General features: G+C 38.0%; 1 protein-coding gene across 1 annotated transcript in view; it reads left to right on the top strand.

Moving 5' to 3' along the window:
- The window catches only part of IPO11 (importin 11), a 294,514-nt gene that overhangs the window by 53,649 nt on the left and 217,712 nt on the right, over window positions 1-23,153 (top strand). The window contains exons 6-10 of the mRNA XM_067568644.1: window positions 204-336; window positions 2,314-2,372; window positions 18,314-18,362; window positions 19,920-19,990; window positions 22,684-22,876. Coding sequence (XP_067424745.1) covers window positions 204-336; window positions 2,314-2,372; window positions 18,314-18,362; window positions 19,920-19,990; window positions 22,684-22,876 — 505 coding nt within the window. The remainder of the gene's footprint in view (window positions 1-203; window positions 337-2,313; window positions 2,373-18,313; window positions 18,363-19,919; window positions 19,991-22,683; window positions 22,877-23,153) is intronic.

Here is a 23,153-nt window from a genome sequence, read left to right as displayed (position 1 = left end):
TTCAAATCAAAACTGGATGCCTTTATGGAAGTTTTATTTTTTAAATCAAACAAGCTATTATATAGGACTGATGATAGCTTATGTTATGGAGGAGGTCAGACTAGCTTTAATATTCCATTCTGGCCTTAAAAATTCATGAATCTGTGAATTTATTGTACTAATGCCAAATATTGGGATTTAAGTGTACCTGTTTTTCTTTACAGTTAGCGTCTGGAATTTATACTTTTGCCTGTTCCTTGTGGAATCATCATACAGATACATTTCTACAACAGATCTTTACTGGAGATGAAGCTGCAGCTACAAATTCATTAGAAAGAACTCTGTTATCATTGAAAGGTAATAATGAAAAATGTTGTTAAATATGTATGCATAATACACTATAAAAGATGAAATAAGGTTATTCAGGTGACATTTGTGTACTCCTGTTGGGATAAGGTGTCTTTGGTACCTTGTGAGAGCCTTGGAATCGTCTAGCAAAGCCAGGCAACTGGAAGCTCAATAGTCTCAGTTCCTTTCTACCTGAGCATTTAGCAGTGGGCTGGTTTTCATAGGAAATGAAAATGCTTGCTTTCTGTCTCTGGATCTGCTTTTTTCACAAACCAATTGGAAATAGTTATAACGTGGGTATTTTGGATAACTTTTTAGTAGTTGTTAGTAATTTAGAATAGCTGTTGCACATTTTAGAGTTGCCATTTCTACTCAGTGCTGGTGAAAAGGCTGACCCTAGTCTTATGTTGGGTTTCAAGAGATGCAGTTTGTCTCTTTCTATATTTATTCCTTGTGTGTATGGACTACAGACACAGTTGTTATAAGAAGATTCAAAAGGAAGGTATGTGGGATTTAGTATGTGGGAGTGTCTGGAAACACCACTTTCTCTTCCCTGTGAGAGAACCCTCCACAAATGGTAAAATTAGTGCACTGGATCCTTTTGATAGACCAGGAAAAGAACCTTTTTGGAGTTACTTTTTTCATTGTTGTTCATTAGCATTTTTCTGATATGAATGGAACCTTAAAGTAGAGCTGGGTGAATATTTTTTTGCAAATAGTGAATTTGCCAAAAAATTAATTTTTCAGGGGCACTGAAACTATTTGTTATATTGACATGAATTTTGCTGAACAATTTCAGTTAAATCTTTTTGGAGAGGACTTAAGGCACCATTCACAAACTGGTTTTATTTAATATATTGAATTTATCCACCATTCACAAAATGGTAGGTGGAGGAGGCGGCACTGTCCACTTTATAACTTTTAGACCTGTGGTTATAGCACTCAGCTGTGATGTGGGAAACCCAAGTTCAGTACTCTGCCTCATATGGAGTAGGGGATTTGAACTTGTGTCTCCCGCATTGCAGGAGAATGCCCCAGTCACAGGGCTATCAGATATTATGGTGTGGGTTTCTCTCAGTCTCATGTTGAAGCTGTTCCACTGTGTATAAATAATAAGCCTTTGAAGCAGGGATGGGAACTTGGGTCTCCCACATTGCAGGAGACTGTCCTAACCGAGGGGCTTTAAGGTAGTTTGGGGTGGGTCTTTCTCAGTCTCATGTGTTGAAGCTGTTCCACTTTTTATAATTAATCATTTGACCATAAAAAGAGAGAGAGAGAGAATGACACTATATTTTAGTGGCTAGCTCACTCATCTGGGAGGTGGGACACCCAAGTTCATGTTCCTGCTCCAGTGGCTATTTAATTTAGACAAGATGGAAGAGCTTCACCAGGAGAGACTGAGACCCCCACCTCAGAATATACCACAGCACAATGGGTGTAGTGTGAGATCCATGATCAGATCCCTTCTCTGCACCTGTGAGAGGGGAGAATTAAGCCTTGGTCTCCCACATCCTGGGTGAATGCCTTAATGAGTGGGCTAAAGCTTATTTGGGGTGCACCATAACCACCAGCTCCTTCAGCCGCTTGTGAATCTTGCCCTTTAAGAATGCCCAGAAATGAAATATTTCAGGTTGAGCAATATGTTTTGTTCAGCCTGAAATGGATGTTTTCATTTCACTGAAATTTTTCTGAATTTTAAATTTTTTCTATGACTTTTCAGAACTGCCAGCTAGCCAAAAAATCAATTATTTGCCTAACTCTACTGTAAAATATTACTGTCGAAGTTAAATTAGTTACAAGAGTGCAGGTCAGGCATCCAAAGGTGCAAAATACATGCAATTTATTTAATATTTGAAGAACTAAAGTCTTTTATAACAATGGATATTGTAGCCATATGTTTGATTACTTGATATTTGGGCAGGTGGAGGGCAGGGCAGCGTACTACAAAAACAGACTCCTCAAGCAACATATTAATATATTTTTCAGTGCTTCGTAAATTGACAGTTCATGGGTTTGTGGAACCTCATCGGAATGTAGAGGTGCTGGTAAGTGATGCATGTGTTTTTTTTCTAGTTATACTACAGAATTTATGCTATGATGATTTGGGGATTTTTAGAATTTCACTCCACTCAAAAGAGAGATCTGAAATTTATAAAATGACATAATTATATTATGTACAGAAGGCTCAAGAGACAAACCTGATAAATATAGACCAATAAGCTTAATATGTTATGCTGACACTATTTAAAGGGATATGGTGGGAAAAACCTGAAAATGTGCAATTTGGATAAAGACAGCCTGTATGAATTCAGTGACAGGCCTTCTCCAAGTGAGAAAGTTTCCGCAATTTAATATATGGTATGATTTTTAAACAACTTAGTTACAGCAGTTCAAATATCTCTGTTGGGTATAAACCAGACCTATTTCTGTTTAGCTTAAATCAATAAGCTAAAGTCTGGTTTACAGCAGCCTTTAGCCACAGCTGAAAACTCCACTTCCTTTCCAATATATAGATTATTTTAGTGATCAATTTTGGAAACTAGTAATAAGTATCAATATGTATCAGATTAAAAATTCCACTTTTTTGAGATATGACTATTTAGTGGTTAACCATTGATATACTGGGGAAACTGTGGTTGTTTAAGTTCTGATATGGTATTTCATCACATTTCAGAATGTTATAAAGAAAGCATTAATTTCTTGCCCTGATGATGATATAGTGGAATGCAAAATCATGTCATTTTGAGTACTGTTTAGCTTTTTTAATTAATTAATTCCAACATGATTTTAGCTTTTATCATCTTGAGATTTTGCTTGAACTAGAAATCAAATCATTTTTATACCACCTGAAAGCTTTTTGTGATGATTCTGCAGTTCTGTTGAATTCTGTATGTTTCTAGGCAATACTACTTAATTTAAATTTTGCCATAACTAATTTGATATACTTGTTGCTCAAGAGTTCTGTTGTATAGGGAGTTGAACTATATTATATATTTTATATTGTTAGAAAGCAGCCAAACAATGCTAGTATTAATAGTTTCTCATGCTCCAAAAATTGGCAGCTTTGTAACAATGAAAAAGATATAATATAGCTCAACTCCTTATACAACAGAGCTATGTCTGTTTTGTGGGGGTGGATGCATAAGCTGTAGAATTGGGTGCTAGAGCTGCTAAATCTAAAAATGTTTGTTTAAAAGGGGTTATCTAATGTTTCTGACTCAGAACTTCCACATATGAACCAAATGTGAATTGATGCGTTCGTCTTTCTTTCCAAATATTAAAACAATAGTTCTGCCATGTGTGAACTATTCTATTAATTTAATGAGGCATTTGCTGTGAAACATAAAGTATGACATTTAAACGGCAAGATTAGTACCATTTCACTGCTAATACTCAGAAAATAAATATTCAGTCAGTGTCTCTACTGTGTTGCATGTAGTGGTGGATTTTGGGGTAGGGAGTAGTGGGACAGTTGGTTGCTATCTAAGGTTCCTGTGGTGTTGGTTGGTGGTGGAGAAGGGAACAGACTACTAGGAGTCAAAGATCTCTCCCGACTACAATATTTGTCACATCTACCCACAAGAGGGAAGGAAAGGTGCATCCTCTGCCAGATGTCAAAAGCTTCAGTTGGTCACCTGGGACTCCTATGCCTTCCTACATGCCAAAAATCTAAGCTGCTCCCTATCCAGCAGTCATCAATTCTAGCTTCCTCCTCCCTAATGACTCCTGAAATGCAGTTATGCATTGTCAGTACAAAACTCTGCTGCTCCCAACATCTGGAAACAGCAAAAAACAAACAAACAAAATCCAATAAGAATTTAACATCAAAGTAAATGACAGAAGGAATACTTACTTTTAAAAAGTAATTCAATACAAACATCATTTTTTAGAAGCATATAGTTATTTTATTGTACATAAAATAAAGTAAGTAAAAAGAAATAGGCCATTAGGTTCAGCATTAGGTTATTCATGAAATACTAATATTCACATTGACATATAAATAAGGGGTAACTAGTAGCTCTGTTTACCCCTACATAACGTTTTCAGAAGAAGGCCTGCAGATATAAGCAGTCATTTTTCCAGCCCTACAGAGATATCCAGACTGTCTTCAACATTTCCAGTATTTTCTGTCATTTCAAAGCTGTGGAAATATATGTAGACAGTTTCCTCCGGAAGAGGAATTCTAAGTAAACCATGTATATTCACCATTTTTTTTTCAATTTTATTTTTTTCTATTCTTTTTAGCTTTCTATCTTACGCAGCATACAGAAGCATGGTTACTATACATTCAGCAATGCAAACCTGAGCAATATAATACCAACCAAGAATCTGACCAAACTTTCAGAATGTTATTTCTTGTTAGAAAGTAGGATTGTGTCCTTATACATGTTAGCCTCCTCTTTTTTTGGTACATTACCATCAACTTAAGCTTCTCATATGTATTTCAGAATTAAGAGATGCCAGATCTAGTGGATAAAGGAGTCTTCACTACTATTTCAAAAAAAAGCTGCCAAATGACATAATTAGTAAATTCATCTTTGCTACAATAGAGCATATCTTGTAAGACTATGATGTCCCAAATCCTTTTCACCGAGTGTTTAAGACAAGGAACCTTACCATTTACACAGGGTATGTTTCACTCACATAACTGAGTGAGTGTGTAGCTCCCTGTGTAATCTGACTTTTAATACAATGGGAAGTAGCCTTGACAAATAAACTGGGATATAAAAACAGATTTTTTTTTTTGTGATTGTATGGATGCGTTCCTGCTGCTTTCCATAATTCAGCAATTGATGAACAGAGCAACCAATTATATAAACAGTATGTCCTTACATTAGCCTCTTCATCACAGTATCAAGAACTCCTTTCTGACTGTATGAAATGAATGCTCAATATTTACAGTCTCCTAAAGGGTTTGCTTTGTGGATTGGCTTGACATTTCTGAGGGAATAACTTTTTAAGGCCTTGATCCAGCAAAGCACTTCAACACATGGTTAAGTGTTTTGCTGGATGAGGGCCTTCAACTCAACAAAAAACCCTACTATTATTTGAACATTTGGACTTAAACTTAAAAAGTTAAACAATTTCTAAGTTTGAAGAAACCCCTCTTCCTCTAGTATAGGATTAAAAAAAAAAGAAATTGTGTTTAGTGGACCATGTTAATATTTATAGCTTGGGACACTACATTTGGTATTTGGGTCTCATTCCCCACAGTATTCCTGCAACTAAATATAGTATTGTAACTAAATATTGTCTTTACACTAAATTTGGTGCTTTTTATTTTTGGTAACCAGGAGGATGCACTATGTTGTTATACATTTATTTAAGCAATTATAACTTGACTTACATTTATTCAGATTCTTAATTTTTACATTTTTTAAATTATATTAAAAAATAATGCATTTGTTGTTTACGATATAATTAATTTTTTTACTTGTGGTTTGTGTCAAGCTTTGCTTGCATGGAAATTAAATTTAAAATGCAAAAACAGCATTTACAATTTTTGTATTAGTTAATAAAACTACCTAAAATGTTCTGAATACATGAGAAAAAGTTTATCAAAACACGTTTTGCATTTAAAACTGACCGATTTATTAAACCAAGGAAGTATTATCTGTACCTAGTGAAATAGAGTGACTGTTTCTGGTCAGCATATTCTTAAAGGTTTTGAGGACTAGTGGATCTCATTCTCTCATGCCTAGTTTTTATTTATAGAATGGAAGAAGCGAATAAGCTTTTCTGCGTTTTCAATTCCGTCATTTTCTTAATTTTGAATGAATAGTCATTGAACTGAACTGGCTGAATAAACTGAAATGATGAAAGTACTCTCCCTGCACAAGGAGAAGAGGCTACTGCTGTCAAAAGCTGGTCCAGGTGCTTAACCAGTGACTTCCACTAGTTCACTTATTTGGCTTTTTTTAAAACTTGGCAGTCAACATGTTATCAGTGGTTTGTTGTCAAATTGGGAGGGCCTGTCTAGTGAGGTCCTGCAGGGGTCAGTCCTGGGTCCGATACTACTCAGTATTTTCGTTAATGACTTGGATGATAGAATAGAGAGTAAGCTTATAAAATCTGCAGATGACACCAATCTGGGAGAGGTTGTAAGCACTTTGGACGACAGGTTGAAAATTCAAAATGACCTTGACAAATTGGTCTGAATTCAACCAGATGAAATTCAGTAAAGACAAGTGCAAAGTATTTCACTTAGGAAGGAAAACTCAAATGCACAATTACAAAAAGGGGAATAACTGTGTACTTGGTAGTACTGTTGAAAAGGATCTGGGGTTTATAGTGGACCACAAACTGAATATGTGTCATCAATGTGATGCAGCTGTGAAAAAAGATTAATATGATTCTCGGTTGTATTGACAGGAGTGTTGTATGTAAGACAGAGGAAGTCTCAAATCTTGTTCTATTCAGCACTGGCTGGAGTGTCCAATTCTGGGTACCAGAATTTAGGAAAGATGTGAACAAAGTGAGGAGAGTCCATGTAAGGATCCAGGGTTTAGAATCCATGTCTGTAGAGCCTGGATTGGCTGATGTTCCCCCAATGCCACCAGCAGGCCTTGCAGAGGCACAGCCAGGGAGCAGTGTGATGAGTAGGCACTGCAGGAAGTACCACCCAAGAGACCCAGAGTGAGTACCCTTCCGCCCTCTGATTGGCTAAGTTCCCCTACTTAACCCCGGGGATTTCCCTAGGGAGTTGGGCAACCACACAAATTTTGACTTGCTGCAGTGCCAGACTTTGCCTCATCTCTGGTCTCTGATGCCAGCCTGGCTTCGACCCTGATTCCTGCCTCTCGACTACCCTGGTACTCTCTCTGATCTCCTCTCTCTGACCCTGGCCTGACTCTGATTCTTGTTTATGGGACCTGGCCTTCCAATTCCTCCAACTCCTTCCAGGCAATTCCTGTTCCTGGTGGGCAGACCTCTGCCCAGCTGTAACTGCTTGGCCAGACCATTTATTCCCTAATCCTTTATAGTCCAGAGGAGAGCAACAAAAATAATAAAAGGTTTAGAACATCTGACCTATGAGGAAAGGTTCTAAAAAAACCAACTGGACATGTTTAGTCTTGAGAAAAGAATGAGGGGGGATCTGATAAGTCTTCCATGGTTAAGGGCCATTATAAAGAGGATGGTGATGAATTGTTCTCTGTGAACACTGACGGTAGAAAAAAAAAGTAATGGGCTTAATCTACAGCAAGGGAGATGTAGGTTAGGTATTGGGGAAAAAGTACTCTGTATGACAAGGCAGCTTTCTTCTTCAAGTACTGGTTTGTGTTCTGCTGTGGGTGTGCATGTGCTCCATGCTCCTGAGACTGGAAAATTCTTGCAAGCAGCGGCCATTGGTCCGTGCATGCACCCCTGCTCTCCTTATGCTCTGCCCTAAGGGTATTGAGAGGCAGAGATCAACCACCTCTCCTGTTCCATCTTACCACTGCGTGGCCTGAGTTGGAATCCTCCATTGTATGGAGTTGATCCTTTTTTCTTCTGCCTGTAAATATGCAATTATATATTCTTCTTAGTATTTTGGTGTTAGTGAGAATCTATGTTTGAAGATAAACAGAAAGAATACTGAAATTATGCAAGTAGGGAAGGTGGAAGAAGAACTGTTGACTGATGTTTCAGGAAGAAGCTGAAGCAGAAAAAAATTTTTGTACTTGGGAGGTATGCTTAGTGCCATTGAAGAGAGATCTGAAGAATTGAAGAAAAGAACTCTGTATGCATGGGCGGCTGTGAAAAAAGTGGCAGGACTACTGTGGGACTGGCAGTTAAATAGTAAACTGAAAGGAAAAGTGTATGATGTTTGTGTCCCTGCTTGCTCTATGGTTTGGAAATGGTGAGTTTTATGGTAATGGAAGAAAAGAAGATAAAAGTAGTAGAAAATAATATAATGAGGAGAATGGCAACCAAATGGAGGATAGACAGACTGCTCTGGGAAGAAATTAAGGGGAAGGTGAACTTGTAACTCTGGGTGATAGTTGGAGAGTGCAGGTCAGAGGTGGACTGGGCATCTGATGAGAATGGGAGAAGAATGACCAGTAAAAGCCTGGGAGGAAGACGACAACAAAAAGGAGTGTGGAAGACTGAAGATATGATGGGAAGAGTGTCGAGACATTTGAAGAGAAAAAGCCTGGAATTCCAAGACCTATGAACCCATGCCATGGACTGGAAGAAGTGGTGAAGATCATGGGCACCTTCAGCCCTCTGTAAACAGGAAATTTGTTTAGTTGTGAAGTGAGTTAGTGTTTTGATAGTTCCTTAGTTAGTCAGTGTTAGAATCCTCATCCTGGAGAATCCTTCTGGTCTCCTGGTGTGGAACTTGGATTATGCCTAGGGTACTGGGCTTCAAATACTGCTTCTCCCCCCCGACCTTTTTGGTCAGCAGTGACCAGTGCTGCCTTTATTGTGACAGAGAAGCTCATACCTCAGCCAAATGCAGTTTTCTCAGCCGAATGTGGCAGGTGTGAGAGCTCTGGCTTTGGAAGCACCTTATGGAGCATGCGATGAGGGCTCAGTCAGACCCAGGCTAGGGAGACTTCCTTTGTACATTGGCCAGACTCATCAAGGAGTGCACTGCCTAGTACTATATCTGATTCCACAATGGAAAGGAGTAGAGGAAAATACTATTTTATCTGGGCCCTTTCATGAGCGTAAGGGGCACTCTCAAAAACATAAAAGCAGTTCCCCTCTTAGATATTCTCAGAGGAGCGAACCTTCCCTGACCCTGTCAAAGTAGGTCCCACTAAGCCTCATCAGCAAAGTTCCTTCACAGCATTAGCCTCCACAATGCTGGACACCCACTGTGATATTAACTAAAATGAAAACCCCAAAGGACTGGGAATCTCTGGCGTTGTTGAAGACCACCAGGTCAGAGACTCCTTCACTGATGGTACTGTCATAGCCCCATAAGGAACAACTGTCTATTCCTATTCCAGTGGCATGGAGTGACAAGACACAACCTCTGAAAGGGCTGGTGACTTATAACACTCTAGAGGATATCTTTATCCTTCTGAACCCACAGTCTCCATTGTTATCAGGACTGATCCTCACCAGGGAGATTCTAACACCAGTGGGAATTGAGGACTCTGGAAGAAATCTATTTCCCTTCTCATCCACTAGCCTCAGTTTCCCCACTATGGCTCTGCCGATGGAGCTGGATTTCACATTCTCATTATCAGGAGAGTTGTATGTATTGGTGAAACCAGTTTCACTTCCACCTAGAGAGATCTAGACACTGGATCAAGAATCTCGTAGAATGAGCCTCAGCCACACAAACAGGGATCTTTTCCTCAGGACCAGTGGTACCCAGTGCCTTGGGGACCACTACAACCTACTTTTGACATCTCATACTGGCCTTACTGTGGCCTCTGGGTACCCGGAATCCATGCAATCCAACAGGGAGTCTTACCACTCCTCTACTCCAAGTGGGTCATCCAGAACCTCCACCTGATCCCATGTAAGAAGAGGAAGATGAGCTAGAGCTACTGGTACCTCCAATACCAGCAAGGGTATTGTCCTCATCACTCGATGAAGCAGTTGCTCCAGTCTCACAGTCTCCCCTGGATGGTCATAGACAATTTCAAGAGCTGTTACGAAGAGTGGTGAAAGAGCTTCAAATCTCCTTAGAAGAGGGTCCAGCGCTCTTAACATAAGCTCGTGGATATCCTGCATCCTGCACTCCTGGTAAATGAAGCCATACTAGAACCAGCAAGGGCTGTATGGAACATGCTGGCTACTTAAGCCCCTGCCCCAAAGAGAAAAAAAAATGGTATTTTGTCCTCGATAAAGGAGTGGAATTCTTGTTCACCCAACTTGCCCCAATATCCTTGGTGGTCCAGGCAGCCACGGAAGGGTCCCAACAACAATGAATGGCCACCCCTGCAGATAAAGATGCCAAGTATTTAGACCTTATGGGAAAGAAGGTGTTCACATCTATCAGCCTTCAGTTTAGAATCTCAAACCATCAAGCCCTTTTTGCCAAATACAATTTCCTGAATTACTGCAAGTTCCTGGACTTTAGGGACATGTTACGTCTGGAGGATAGGGCTTAATTTCAAGCCTTTATTGATGAATGCAAACTAGTGGCCAGAACATCATTACAATCTGCAACTGATACGGCATGAACGTCTAAGGCAGTCGGTATAGGGATGATGGGAATCATGGCTGCACTGTTCAGGGTTTCCCAGAGAGGTCCAAAACACATTGAGGACTTTCACATTTATGAGGCTAATCTTTTCAACAAGATGATAGACAGGTCTTTGCACTCATTGAAGGACTTCAGGGCAGCCCTCTGCTTCCAGAAAAAATACCATAGAAACAGCCCTACAAATTGAGGCCCTCACCACAACCCTTCTGTCATCGGCACTCTTACAAGCTAGCTGCCTTGCAAACAGCAGAAAACACGAAGACCAAAATATCCTGCACCTTCCACTTCAACTGCAGTTATCCAACCTCACTCCTCCCCTGCGATCAAGAGATATTTTTGATGAGACATTCAAGAGTGCCGAACAAGTATTGATACCAGCTCCATCCGATTCTGAGATCCACTTCAGGGGATGCCTAGCAAAATTTTCCCATAATTTGCTAGCTGAGTTTCAGAGTTGGTAGTCCTATATATGCAGGAACCCTACTGCGTGTTCCTTGATGACAAAGGGGTACTGGGAACTCTGGAGTCATTTTTTCCAAAGGTGAACTCTCCTTTCCATACTTTGCAGGAGATTATCCTTTCTTCCTTCCTTCTGCCCAAAGCCCCTGCACCTGTCAGAGAAGCTGTGGAACACTCTACATGTCAGAAGAGCACTGAAAATCTGCCTTAAGTGCACAGAATCCCCAAGCAGGTGAGGCTTCCTGTTTATTTCCTTTCATCTGAAATGTCAAGGTCTCAGGGTCTTATGGTTATCTCTCACTAGATAGCTCAGACTATGCATGGTTGAAGCTTACAAAGCATCAGGCGGTCCTGTTCCAGAAGGAATTAGGGCATACTCCACGAGATCCATGGTCACCCTGTGGGCTGAATGAGCATATTCTTCATCTCAGAAATATGTAAAGCAACCACATGGACATCAGTTAACACCTTTATCAAACATTACCAAGTGGACTTTGTCTCTGCAGAAGCGTTCTTCAGCAGGAATGTCCTCCAGGCAGTGGTTCAGTAATGACATTGCTTTTTGGACAATCGTCTTTGGGGTTCTATCTAACCATTTCTCTTTCTGTTTACCTTTTCTTGACCCTTCTTACTCCTGTTCATTGCTTGCTGCTTCCCATGTATGGCAGACTTGTGGGAGATGCTGGACTGTAGAATGGAAAAGTTCTTATCTGATAATTTCTTTTCTAATAGCAGTGCCTCCTACAATTCTTCCCACTCCTGGATGGCATCTGCCAATGGTCAGCATTTTATCTGGCCTGTGCACCATGTAGGGAGTTGGCCAGGTGTATATAGTTAATGAGTTACACCTTGATGTTACAGTTATAAATTTTCTCTGAGTTTTTCCACACAGCTTTGGAATGACTCATTTGGCAGCAAGTGAGAGAAGGGGATATGTCTAGCTCGAGCTGTGCTGCAGCTTTGACCTATGTCCAGAAGCTGCAGAGAGGAGAGCAGTCACCTACGCATAGCAGAATTGTGGGAGACCCTGCTAGCAGAAGGGAAATTGTTGCATAATACATTTTCCACTCTTCATAAAATTTGGTATAAAATGGATCGCTCAGAGAGCTTGAAGCTTGTTTGCTCACTCTGAGCTTGTCACTGCTAATAAGAAAATGATTTTCTGTGCCAGAAATAAATTCACAGGAATTAAATGTTTGGCTCAAAAGGAGTTTTTCATCAGCTTTGTCAGAACCACAAAACTATCCTTTAACTAGAATGGGATTTTTGATGGAAAATTTCAAAAGTGTCAAGTTTTGCATGTTCCTAATGACAGCAGCTCTGTGTCATTCCGTGCCTATCTTATGCAGCCAATGTTCTGCTATAGTTTAATAAATAGTTCAACACAATGGAATATTTTTAATAGTTTTTCATTTTTTAAAAGTGTAGGAAATGTTATACATAACCTACATGAAAAGAATGTTCATCAGTGTGAAGCATTCCAAGGACAGTCAATACCAAGGTATGGTTTACATGCTACCTTAACTCTGTCCCTTTATGTAAGTGCATATCCATTGTTTAATTATATGGCTATATACCATTTCTTCAATGTGACCCCAGTCTGTCTCATTTTTAAAACTGGATGGGCAGTGAATAGGGTGGGGGTCACACAATGAACTGGGTGGATAACAATACTACTTTAAAGGGCACTATTTTATGGGATGTTTACCCCTTGGGTGCACTTTCCAACACAAATCTGGCAGAATTTCCACAGCTCAGATTTTTGGACCTCTTGGACAATTGTAATGAAGTAAACCATGAGCCAGACCCTAGTCCCCTCTATATTATATTATATCTGAAAACTGTGTTAAAAGAACATTATTAAGGTTGCAGAGTCGAGTACTCAACGGTAGAAAATGCCAGATTTCAGGCTGCCTGTGCAACTTTAATTTGGCCCCCTTGTGCATGTGCTCTATGATACATACAGTCATTAATTAAATGATCTGTATTCTTTTTTCCATAAGACCCCTGCCTCATTCAGTGAACAGGATGAATAGTGTTCAGTTAACGAACAGCTATTCACAATTTTGTTTTCTCCTTACTTTTCAACGTGTGGCCCTACGCCTTATGTACTGCACGCTATTCAAACTCTGCTATGAATATGACATTATTAATCTGTCTTTTTGCCCAGCCAGTCCTGTCAGTTCCCCTCTTCCACCCCAACAATTTGTCCTCAGATTCTTTGTCCAGGTAGTTCCAGTCTCACCCAATTTCCCCCACTCTCCTCCCCCCAAGCCAGCTGGCTTTCAGTCTCCTTCTATGTTGTTTCTCTTACAGGCCCCTGATCCCAGACTCCTGAGGCTCCTTGTCCCAAGCTACTCCTTTCCCTTCCCTTTGCATTTTTTGTCCCCTCTGCATTCAAATCAAATGACTTCCTCCTCTACACTTCTCGGGCACCATAAGGTGGTCACATAGAGCACAGGAGAGACAGACTCCCTGCTTGTATGTCTGGTGACAAGCCTTAGCCCAACCTCGAGCAGCAATTGCAGGGAAAGTTTGGCTTTGCCATTCTAGTGCTTGGCTGGAGTACGCTCAGTCACTCTATGGGATGATGATTCTCCCAATCTGGTCTCAGAAGGCTTTGGTCACACAATGGCGCTCTGAGGAGACGGAGCATATTCAGTGAGGATGTAGTCTTTAGATACTAGAATTGAAGTCTTTGCTAACCGTGTGCAAACAGGAATTTTTCTAAGACTTGGAACTTGGCCAAGTTTGGGTAGATTTTTCAGTGAGATGGCGAAGACACAGAAGCTACCATGTGCCAAATTTCAAGTACCTGCTCCAATACAAGAGGCAGCTACCGTATTTGAAAGAAAAGGTCTCAACATTTTTTTTTAACGTGGGCAAAACAATTCTCATTCTTGGAAGTGGCTGAATTGTTTTGGCTGAAATTACGTGCGTGTGTGCGCGTGCGTGTGTGTGTGTGAGTGAGAAATATGTATATATGCCCACGCACACATATGTACACACACAACTTAAGGCAGACACCTAGCATGGAAAATTTTAGCCCAAACCATTAAAGTTTGACAGTTTTATAAACAACTAGTTGAAAACTGGATCTTCTAATGGGTAGTGTTGGGCAAACCTAATAATAGGCGGCGCTGCTATCCTCACCTACAATATACTGGTACTTGGACAGTTCATGTGTATTCCTACTTGATTCCACTTTGTGGAGGATCTTCTTATTTCATCATTCTCTTCACTCACTTGATGTGTCCTATTCTGCCTAGCGTACTTACTGTGTGGCATCTCTTCTGCCTATATCGTTTTGTCTGATACTTCAGTAGGTGTCTCAGGACATTGGTGCATCAGGTGAAATAGGAGAAATAGTTCTTCTGTTTGAAAAACTTCTCCCATTATCTAGAAGCAAACTTCTGCGATGTGTGTGTTTACAAACTCTTAGTACTTCCTACAAATTCTAGAAATGAAAATCTAGCTCAGAAATTCTAGATTTCTGTTGAAGTCCTAAATTTGTAAGTGGGGGAAGTATTTTTTAATTGTCTTGAAGAAATGTATACAGCACCCATAGGGTATAACTAGTATTAGTTGTTTTCTAAAGATTAAAGAATATAATAAATACCCTAATGACAGAAGAATAAAGGAAAGGATAGTATTCAGTCATATGGGCGAATTACTTAAGTTGAATTTACATTCGCAATCAAGAGAATACATTTTTAGCAGCAAATAAATGAGCAGAACAGTATAAAGGCAATTAAAGATGTGGCCCTCAGGTAAACCATCATGAACTGGGAAGGATCTTGCTCTGTTTTTAAAGAAAACTTTCATGGTCTTTGCAACCCGATACAGTTATGGCCTCAAAGTTGGATGTTTTTTCTTTGAGTGTACAGAGCCTCTATTGCCAACACTGCATTAAGAAGATAAATCTCCATCATGCTGCATTAATTATAGAACAATCTTTTATCAGCACACTATAAAACAGACTAGAGAGCTGCCTAGGAATCCTCATGTGCTTGTAACAAGCAGACTTCTCTAAAAGTCAATACTTAGTAGCAGACTTTCTGTTGAATCATTAATCTTATAAAGCTCACCATCTTGCTTTTGCTGTCAGTGGTATTTTTGAGATGTAGAGTGCCTGTGTTAAAACTGAATAGTCAGATATTTTTAAAATTTCTACTTTTGCATATTTCTCTAAAAATAGGTGGTACTTTCACCATCATATTTCCAAAATGAATTTAGTAGTAACAGAAAATGACTGGATTTATACCTGTTGTAGTTTTCAGTTTCTATTATCTTTACACAGTACATGTAAGTGAACATGAACTGGGTATATATTTTAAGTTCTGGTGTTTGCAGCATACAATTTGAACTCAAATTGGCCCAACAATTTGTAGTAGTAATAAATACTTACGTTAGGGTACCACTCAAATCTTTTACTTGGTCCCTTTCTCCTCAGAGCTACAGAGTTATGAGCGTTCCTGTGACATTGTGGACCTAACTAAGAGATCCAAAAGCAAATCCATCACTTTCAAGCTGTGCCCATCCTGCGATGGCACTGTCTGCCAGTGATTAAAGAACATGGTGTGCCTTCTCACATGGGGCAAATCATGTTCCTGAGCATTGTGTGCAAGTTGCTGCTCAACTGTACAGTTAGAGCACTTCAAAGCTGCTTTAAGCTTCACCCCATAGAGGTTACCGCCAGGGCATTTGTTCGTAGACATCGATCTGGCTGAGAACTAGGTACTGGGTCCCTATCATGTTTTGCTGAGTCTGGAATGAGTAGCAAGACAGGCTCCATGCCCGGAGACAGCTCAGTATGCAGGGATTCCATTGTCTTGTGCTATTGGGTCTGATGCTGAGTGCCTTGTTAAGCCACATACTTTAGGAACTATTTGTGTTCTACAAAGACCAAAGTTATATAATAAGGAGATTGGCTCATGCTTCACTGGGAGGCCCTTTGAGTCCTTGGAAGAGTGTTTCTCAGCAATGCTCTTCCTTCTCTGAGCCAGGGAATAAAACTGAAACAGAACCCTGGATGCATTGGGACACAGTGGGAGGTCACTGTGCCCCAAAGCATCAATCACTATCACCACAGATGGCAAAATTAAAATAAGGGGAACACTTCTGTAGACATGTTCCAGCTTTATCCACCATCAGAGCACTGCCACAGGAGAAACCCAAACCTGTTGGTCCATGTGGTTCGGGTTAGGTAGATATAATGTTTTAATTTTGCCAGGTCAGTGGTTTGAGTGACTGGCTAAGCACATGGAACCCTAATTTGTTGAAGGGCAAAACCAGCTTTTGACAGCCGTAACCTCTTCCTCAGGTGCAGAGAGAATATTTTCTTAACTTCAGTTTATTAAGTTAGTTCAGTTCAGTCACTAGTTAATTCAAAATTAAGAAATCAAATGGGAGTTGAAAAAGCAGGTAAGCTTGTTTTCCTCTTCTAATCTATAAATAAAAACTACGTGTGAGAGGATGAGATCTCCTAGTTTTTAAATCTTTAAGAACATGCTGACTAGGAATAATTAGTTCTGTTCACTAACTACAGATATTACTTCCTTTATTGAATAAATCAGATAGTTTTTAAATGCAGAACATGTTTTGATATTTATTTTTTCTCATGTATCCAGAACATTTTAGATAGATAGTTTTATTGAATAATAAAGAACAATTTTTAAATGCTGTTTTTGTGCATTTTAAATTAAATTTGAATTTCCATCCAAAAAGAGCAAGTAAATACAACACAACACAAATAGCAAGTAAAAAATTAATCATCTAGTAAACAAGAAAAACATCATTTGCCATTTTCTAACATAATAAAAATGTCGTAATTAAGAATCTGAATAAATTTAAATTAAGCTATACGATTGATTAAATAAATGGTCATCGAAAAGAAGCACAGATTTAGTGTAAAGATGATATTTACTTGCAAATTAGCATGTTTTAATGGTTATCAACCAATGAGGCTCAATCTTTCTGTAGGAAAATAACTAATAAAAAAGTACAAATGCAAAACATGAGTAAATTGATTATTTTAATCTAGATTTGCTGTTTGCTGATTTAAATCATGATTAAAATCAGTGATTTAAATCAGTCCTCTTGATGTCATTTATCTTTGGCAAGAAGCCTGTCAGGCATAACCAAAGCCATTGAAAATAGGATCCATGGCTGAGCTGACATTTCATAGAAATAGTTGAATTCCCTGTGATTATTCAGTACTTGATCTATACTGCCTCTTCAGAGCCTTTAACTGTTTTGAAGTAACCTTTCCAAATGACACCTTTTTGTAGTATTTTTGCGCTTGTTTTATTAGATTCAGAATTCTGGAATCTTTAAAACCTGAAGAACAGTTGATTTGAGTAGTTGATGTCTAATTATAAACTGTAATTTATGAGCTAGAGAAACTGTCAGATTACTTTAATAAATATGTTTGTTTATAGGTGCTCATACTTTAAAGGGTGATGATAACTGTTCACTTTATAGGTGTTTATCAAGTTTATTTTTGTCTGATCCTTATTTTGCAGTGTCAGTATTTGGGCTAGTCATTTGCTCAGTGCAACATGCCCCTTTATTGATGTGTATGATATCTCTCATTAATACTATGAATGCTAATGGAGAAATTTCTCATGATTTTGGATTTTATAAGGGTATATTAGACACACTGTATTGGTGGAATTAATTATTAATAAATTGGCAATGGAGTGAGGTACTCCACCCAGGCCACAGGACATAATTTTATTTTCAGGGGTCATAGCACCTTGAGTAAATTTGCTTCTAAGCACTTAGAATGACTTAAGAACTTTATGACTTAAGTTTATTAAAATGCTTAGTCTGAGACTGATATAATGTCAAAGAAATAGCTAATTTCTTTTTCTCACTAGGGCAAAATTGTTTAATCAGAAATAACCACAGGAATTAGCCATTTCTTCAGGATTGAGTATGATACTGAAATTTCATTCACTGGAGAGAACAGTCACATCTTTCTCCACAAAGTGTTATTTTACAAGGTGGGGGAGGTTCAAAGAGGAAAGATGGTCAGTAGTAGTAGTTCTACAGCAGTGATTTTATTTTTCTTGAGGAATGATTGGATTGTGAATGAAAAATAGTAAAAATCAAAGCAAAATTGTGTATTATATAAAAGTATAATTAAAATAGAAAAAATGTATTAACTTTCCTTATTTGTATTTAGTTTTTACTAACAGTAATGTAATTATGTAGGGGATGATTTTAAGCGCTGTAATTGCTTTTGAACTGACTTCTTAGTTTGACGGCTCTTTAGTAGAATCCTACATCTTTTGTATTCAAATAATATTTTTCCTCCCTTAATACAATCCAAAATGGCCTTCACTTTGAAGAAGTAATATTGATATTTTTCAGGGATTTCTACATGCAGTATTTGAGCGACTAAAACAGTTTCTGGAATGTAGTAAGTACTTTTTTCAAGTATGCTGTCCTATTCTGGTACATTAATAATATTAAGGTTTCCCCGACCTCTAATATTTAAACAAATATTTGGTATCTAAGGCACTTTGACGTTTTCTCACGAATACAAAACTATGAATTTCACTGCACTTCTCAATGATACTGTACAGAAAAGACTTTGAGTAATAATACAGATATGAATTTTTGGTGCCAAATAACCAAAGCCCTCTTGCAGGAAAAAAAAATAAAAAATAGAGATTTAGTAAGAATTAACAGTAGTATTAATAAAAAGGCAGAATCTCCCAAATAAACCACAGAATGAAGAGGAGACAAAAAGAAGTTACATACATGGAATATAAAAAGAAACTAAGTTGTCTCAAGCTTTTCCTTGGAGGATGCCATGGATGAGTTTTTGAAAATGTCAAACGGGAGAGAATTTGTGATTACTGCCTCCAAATTGCATCATGAAATAGAAAGTAGTTTTAATCTCAGACTTCATCTACGATGACAGGATATAGTGTGACAAATGTTATTCCAGGTAGATTTGTCCAAATACGTTTGTGATCCATCTATTCCAGTATCCTGTCTGTGACCAGATGCTTCAGAGGAAGATACAAGAAATCCTATAGTGGAGGATTAGGGAACAACCTACCTATAGGGAAAGTTTCTTCCTGATAGTCAGTTAATGATTAACTTATGCTTTGAAACTTGAGTGTTTAATATATCTTTCAAATTTTATCCTATCTAATCTAGCAGTGAATGTTCTCATCTAGATGTCTCCATGTATGCAGCCTATTAAGACCTTGGCATCAATGATAGTTTGTGGCAATGAGTTCCATAGGTTCATTATGTATTGTGTGGTTTTTTTTAAAAGTATTCACTTTTACTAGCTTTAAATTTTGTTCCCTTTCAAGTTGCATTGAATAATGCTCTTTTTGTAAAGTGGGTAAATTAGCACAAAGTTTACCTTCGCTATATCATTCATTGTGTTATATACCTCTACTGTGTCTCTTCTTGTTTGTGTCTTCTTTAAAGAATCCCAGTCTTGCCATTGTATTCAGAAGTACCTGTGTTCCTGTAATAATTTTTGTAATCAGTCTTTGAATCCATTCTGTTCTGACTATATCTTTTTGAAATAAGGCGATCAGAAGTGAATATAGTATTCCATGCCAAGGTTGTGCCATGAATTTTTAATAATGGCATTATACATTTGTCAGTATTATTTTCTATCTCCTTTCTGTCCATCCTAGCATTTGTTTGCTTTTTTGACAACTTTTACACTAAGTTGTCCATAATGATGCTCATATTCTTTTCTACGTGGTTATAGTTAATTTAGAAGCAGCTGTGTGTCAGAAAAATTTACATTATTTTGGTCCAATATTTGGTTCCTTTCATCTGAATTTCATCTGCCATAGTGCTACCTGTTCATCTTGCTTTATCTGTAATTTGGAAGATATGATGGCAAGAGTGAGCTGTTTCTTCAAAGATAATTTTTCCAAATGTGGATAAACAAAAGCAAAGATTAAGAAATGATGTTTGTTAAATATCTGTTATTTACCAGGTAGAAGTATTGGAACAGAAAATGTATGCAGAGACCGTCTAGAAAAGACTATCATTCTGTTCACTAAAGTGGTAAGTTTAAAGTTTACAATTCAGTTACTAGAATGCAGTTTTCAACTTTTTGAATGAGTAATCTACATAAAGCTTAAATATATATTCTTTAAAACTCAGTGTTTTATATACTGTTAAGAAGCAAATAATTGTAAATTATAGCTTCACTCTCAAAATATAATCTTGAAAACATGTACTCCTTTAAAGAGAAGAGTATCTGCTTTACTCAGGACACCAATATGAACTGTCAGAATGTAATATACACTTTCTTACCTAAAATAAAATTATATGTATTTCAAAAGTAAAATGTATAACCAGTTTTTTGGAGCCTGCTGTTGACAGACATCTTATTTAAAAAGAAGTATTGTGATATTGATCAGTGTAGGAGGTTAATATAAGAGACTGTAAACAACTTTCCGCTCTGCTTTAATAAAGGTGTGGACTCACTTGAAAATGTGGGTGAGTTAAAAATAGTTATCGTCATATTAAGTAACTGACCGCTCTTGATTAGTTTACTTAAAAACAAACAAACAAAAACCAACCCAGACTTTTCAACTGCAGTTTAGCTTTTTAGGCCTGCACCAGGACTGTATGCTTATGCCAGGAGATAGTTTTAGTGGAATCAGGTGCATAATCTTTCAGAGATGCAATGTCTCTAACATTCCCAGTATTTGAGGACTCCATCTTCTGGCCCGTATGACTTCTTCTTTAAACATGGAGCCCCAGAGGTGCTAAGCACTTGGAGTTCCAATTGAAGACAAGCTGCAGACATTTGGTACCTCTGAAAATTAGGCCCATAGTTCTTTGTTGTCTCCTGCAAATGAAGCATTCACATATCTTTCTTTCTCATTTGAACCAACAACCAAAGAGTACAGGGATTGTTCCCAAGTTCATCTTTCATTTCTTTTATTGGCAGATGTAAAGAAGTAATTCATTTTATTCTAAGTCTCCCTGAGGATTGTACAGATGCAAGTCTCTTGGGCTCAGGTGACTGTGTGTGACTCAAAAAGACAAGGTGGGTGAGGCAATATCTTTTATTGGACCAACTTCTGTTGGTGAAAGAGACAGGGTTTCAAGCTACACAGAGCTCTTCTTGACCCCAGAAGAGTTCTGTGTAGTTCAAAAGCTTGTCTTTCTCACCAACACATTTTAGTCCAATAAAAGATATTGCCTCACCTACCTTGTCTCTCAAATATCCTGGGACCAACACAGCTACAAGAAAACTGAAAACAACATATGTGATTCAGTCATTTTTGCAGTGCAACAGAAATTTGAAGGCATTGAAGAGAAAATTAAAAAATAATGGCCAGCAAACTAGATAACTCAGAACACTTCAGGATTTTAATTCTCATGGATTCAAAGGCTTCATGGAAGAAAATATAACCTATATACCACAGGGGAGAAGACTGTTCATGAACAAAGCCTGATCCATACAGGGAACTAGTCTCTCTTCCTCTTTTCTTTCTTTTTGTGCTTATATCTCTTGGTCTCCTGTGATCTTTAACTCTGAATAAGATTGCTACAAGTAGAAACCGAATGAAAGTCTAATCTTGTTCTGAGATTGAGTTTGTTGAAAGCACATCCAGAGTCTAGTAGCAGAGTGTACAGAACAAATTGAGGGGAGGCTTTTAACTTTCCCTATTCAAGCAGACAACTTACATAGCTGCCACTTACAAAATATTTCAGAATGGAGAATGATTGCCGTCACTAATAAGGGTTTATGCAAGCCTTTTGTTAACAGGCCTAGTCTTTGGGTACTGAAAAGGAGAATCAGATTTCATTTTTAAGTTTCCAATCTTGCAAAGATACCTTTGAAAATACGTAGTTTAAAATCATTTGCATAACTAATTACTAAGGTTTAAAGGAACAAATGTCTGGACTGGAGTGGGGGAATGAAACTGAAGATCCCCTTGTATGCACCTTGTTTACATACCAAGTTATTCAGTTATAATGGAAGTGTTTCCCAGCAGATCAAATCACTAATCCTTCTCAAACCCCAGTACATATTGATGTGATCATGGTAGACAGGAATCTTATATTTAGGGGATGGGCAGCAAAATGTTACCTTGCAGATGCCCCTCAAAATCCTCAGTTTGTCCTCGCACACACTGGTGTGACACTTGGTTGATGGGACGTCTGTTATGGTTGGAGGAGATACGATTAGCAAATTTTTTTTGTAGTTCTCATAAAAAATGCCAAGGGTTGGCTCTGCTTGTTAAAATGTTCAGCCCTCTCCAAAACTGGGATTTGTCATGAATAAGATTTAATCACTAATGCAGTGTTTAAAAAACATCTGGGTGGAGTAAACTGATAAAGTAAATGTTCAGTACTAAATTTGGGGGTTAATTTTTTTTCTTGTTTTAGGGAAAATCAATTCTTGCACTTGTGAGTTGTTACTTAGCAATTAAATAGCACCGTATAGTTGAAAATGTTCATGGTTCCTTAAACTCGTTCTGATTAATGAAACATTGTTTTGGAAATGAGAATTAGAACACTAACAGATAAAATGAAAGAATCAATAAGCACTGTTAAAGTGCGTTTATTTTAATTTAATTTTGTGGTCAACTATCCTGTTTCTCTACAGTTTTAGATTCTGTTAGGTTTGCAAATTACATGACTGTGCTCTTATTTTTGCAAGTTGGTTTATGAAGTCCTTTGTGCACATAAAACATGTCTGAATTAAGTCGTGATGTTTTTCTTCCCTCACTTTTTAGCTTTTGGACTTCCTGGACCAACATCCTTTTTCATTCACCCCTCTGATTCAGAGATCATTGGAGTTTGCTGTAAGCTATGTTTTCACAGAGGCTGGTGAAGGAGTTGCATTTGAGCGATTTATTGTCCAGTGCATGAATCTCATTAAGATGATTGTAAAAAATTACGCTTACAAGCCATCAAAACATGTTGAAGGTACTGCTGCTCTTTCCTCAGCAGGTTTTCCCATTCCTGGAAAAAAAAAAACCCAAAACCCCTTGCCAGCTGTGACATACTAACGTCAAACATTTTTAGAAAAACCATTTTTAAAGGCATTTAAAATTCTTAATACTGTAATAGTTAACTTTATTATATACTAAATACTGCATATTGCTAATCTTTTGAGCTTGAAAATAATACTGCTTTAGAAAAAAAATCTCCAAAGTGCTATATAATTAGTACTTAAATTCATAAGAAACATGCAACAAAACAG

The sequence above is a fragment of the Emydura macquarii genome, unplaced genomic scaffold (assembly GCF_026122565.2).
Source record: "Emydura macquarii macquarii isolate MOO-44397 ecotype Brisbane River unplaced genomic scaffold, CSIRO-AGI_Emac_v2 contig_2897, whole genome shotgun sequence".
Taxonomy (NCBI): Eukaryota; Metazoa; Chordata; order Testudines; family Chelidae; genus Emydura; species Emydura macquarii.
Note: the sequence above shows the minus strand (reverse complement) of the source record. Positions and strands in the feature narration are given on the sequence as shown.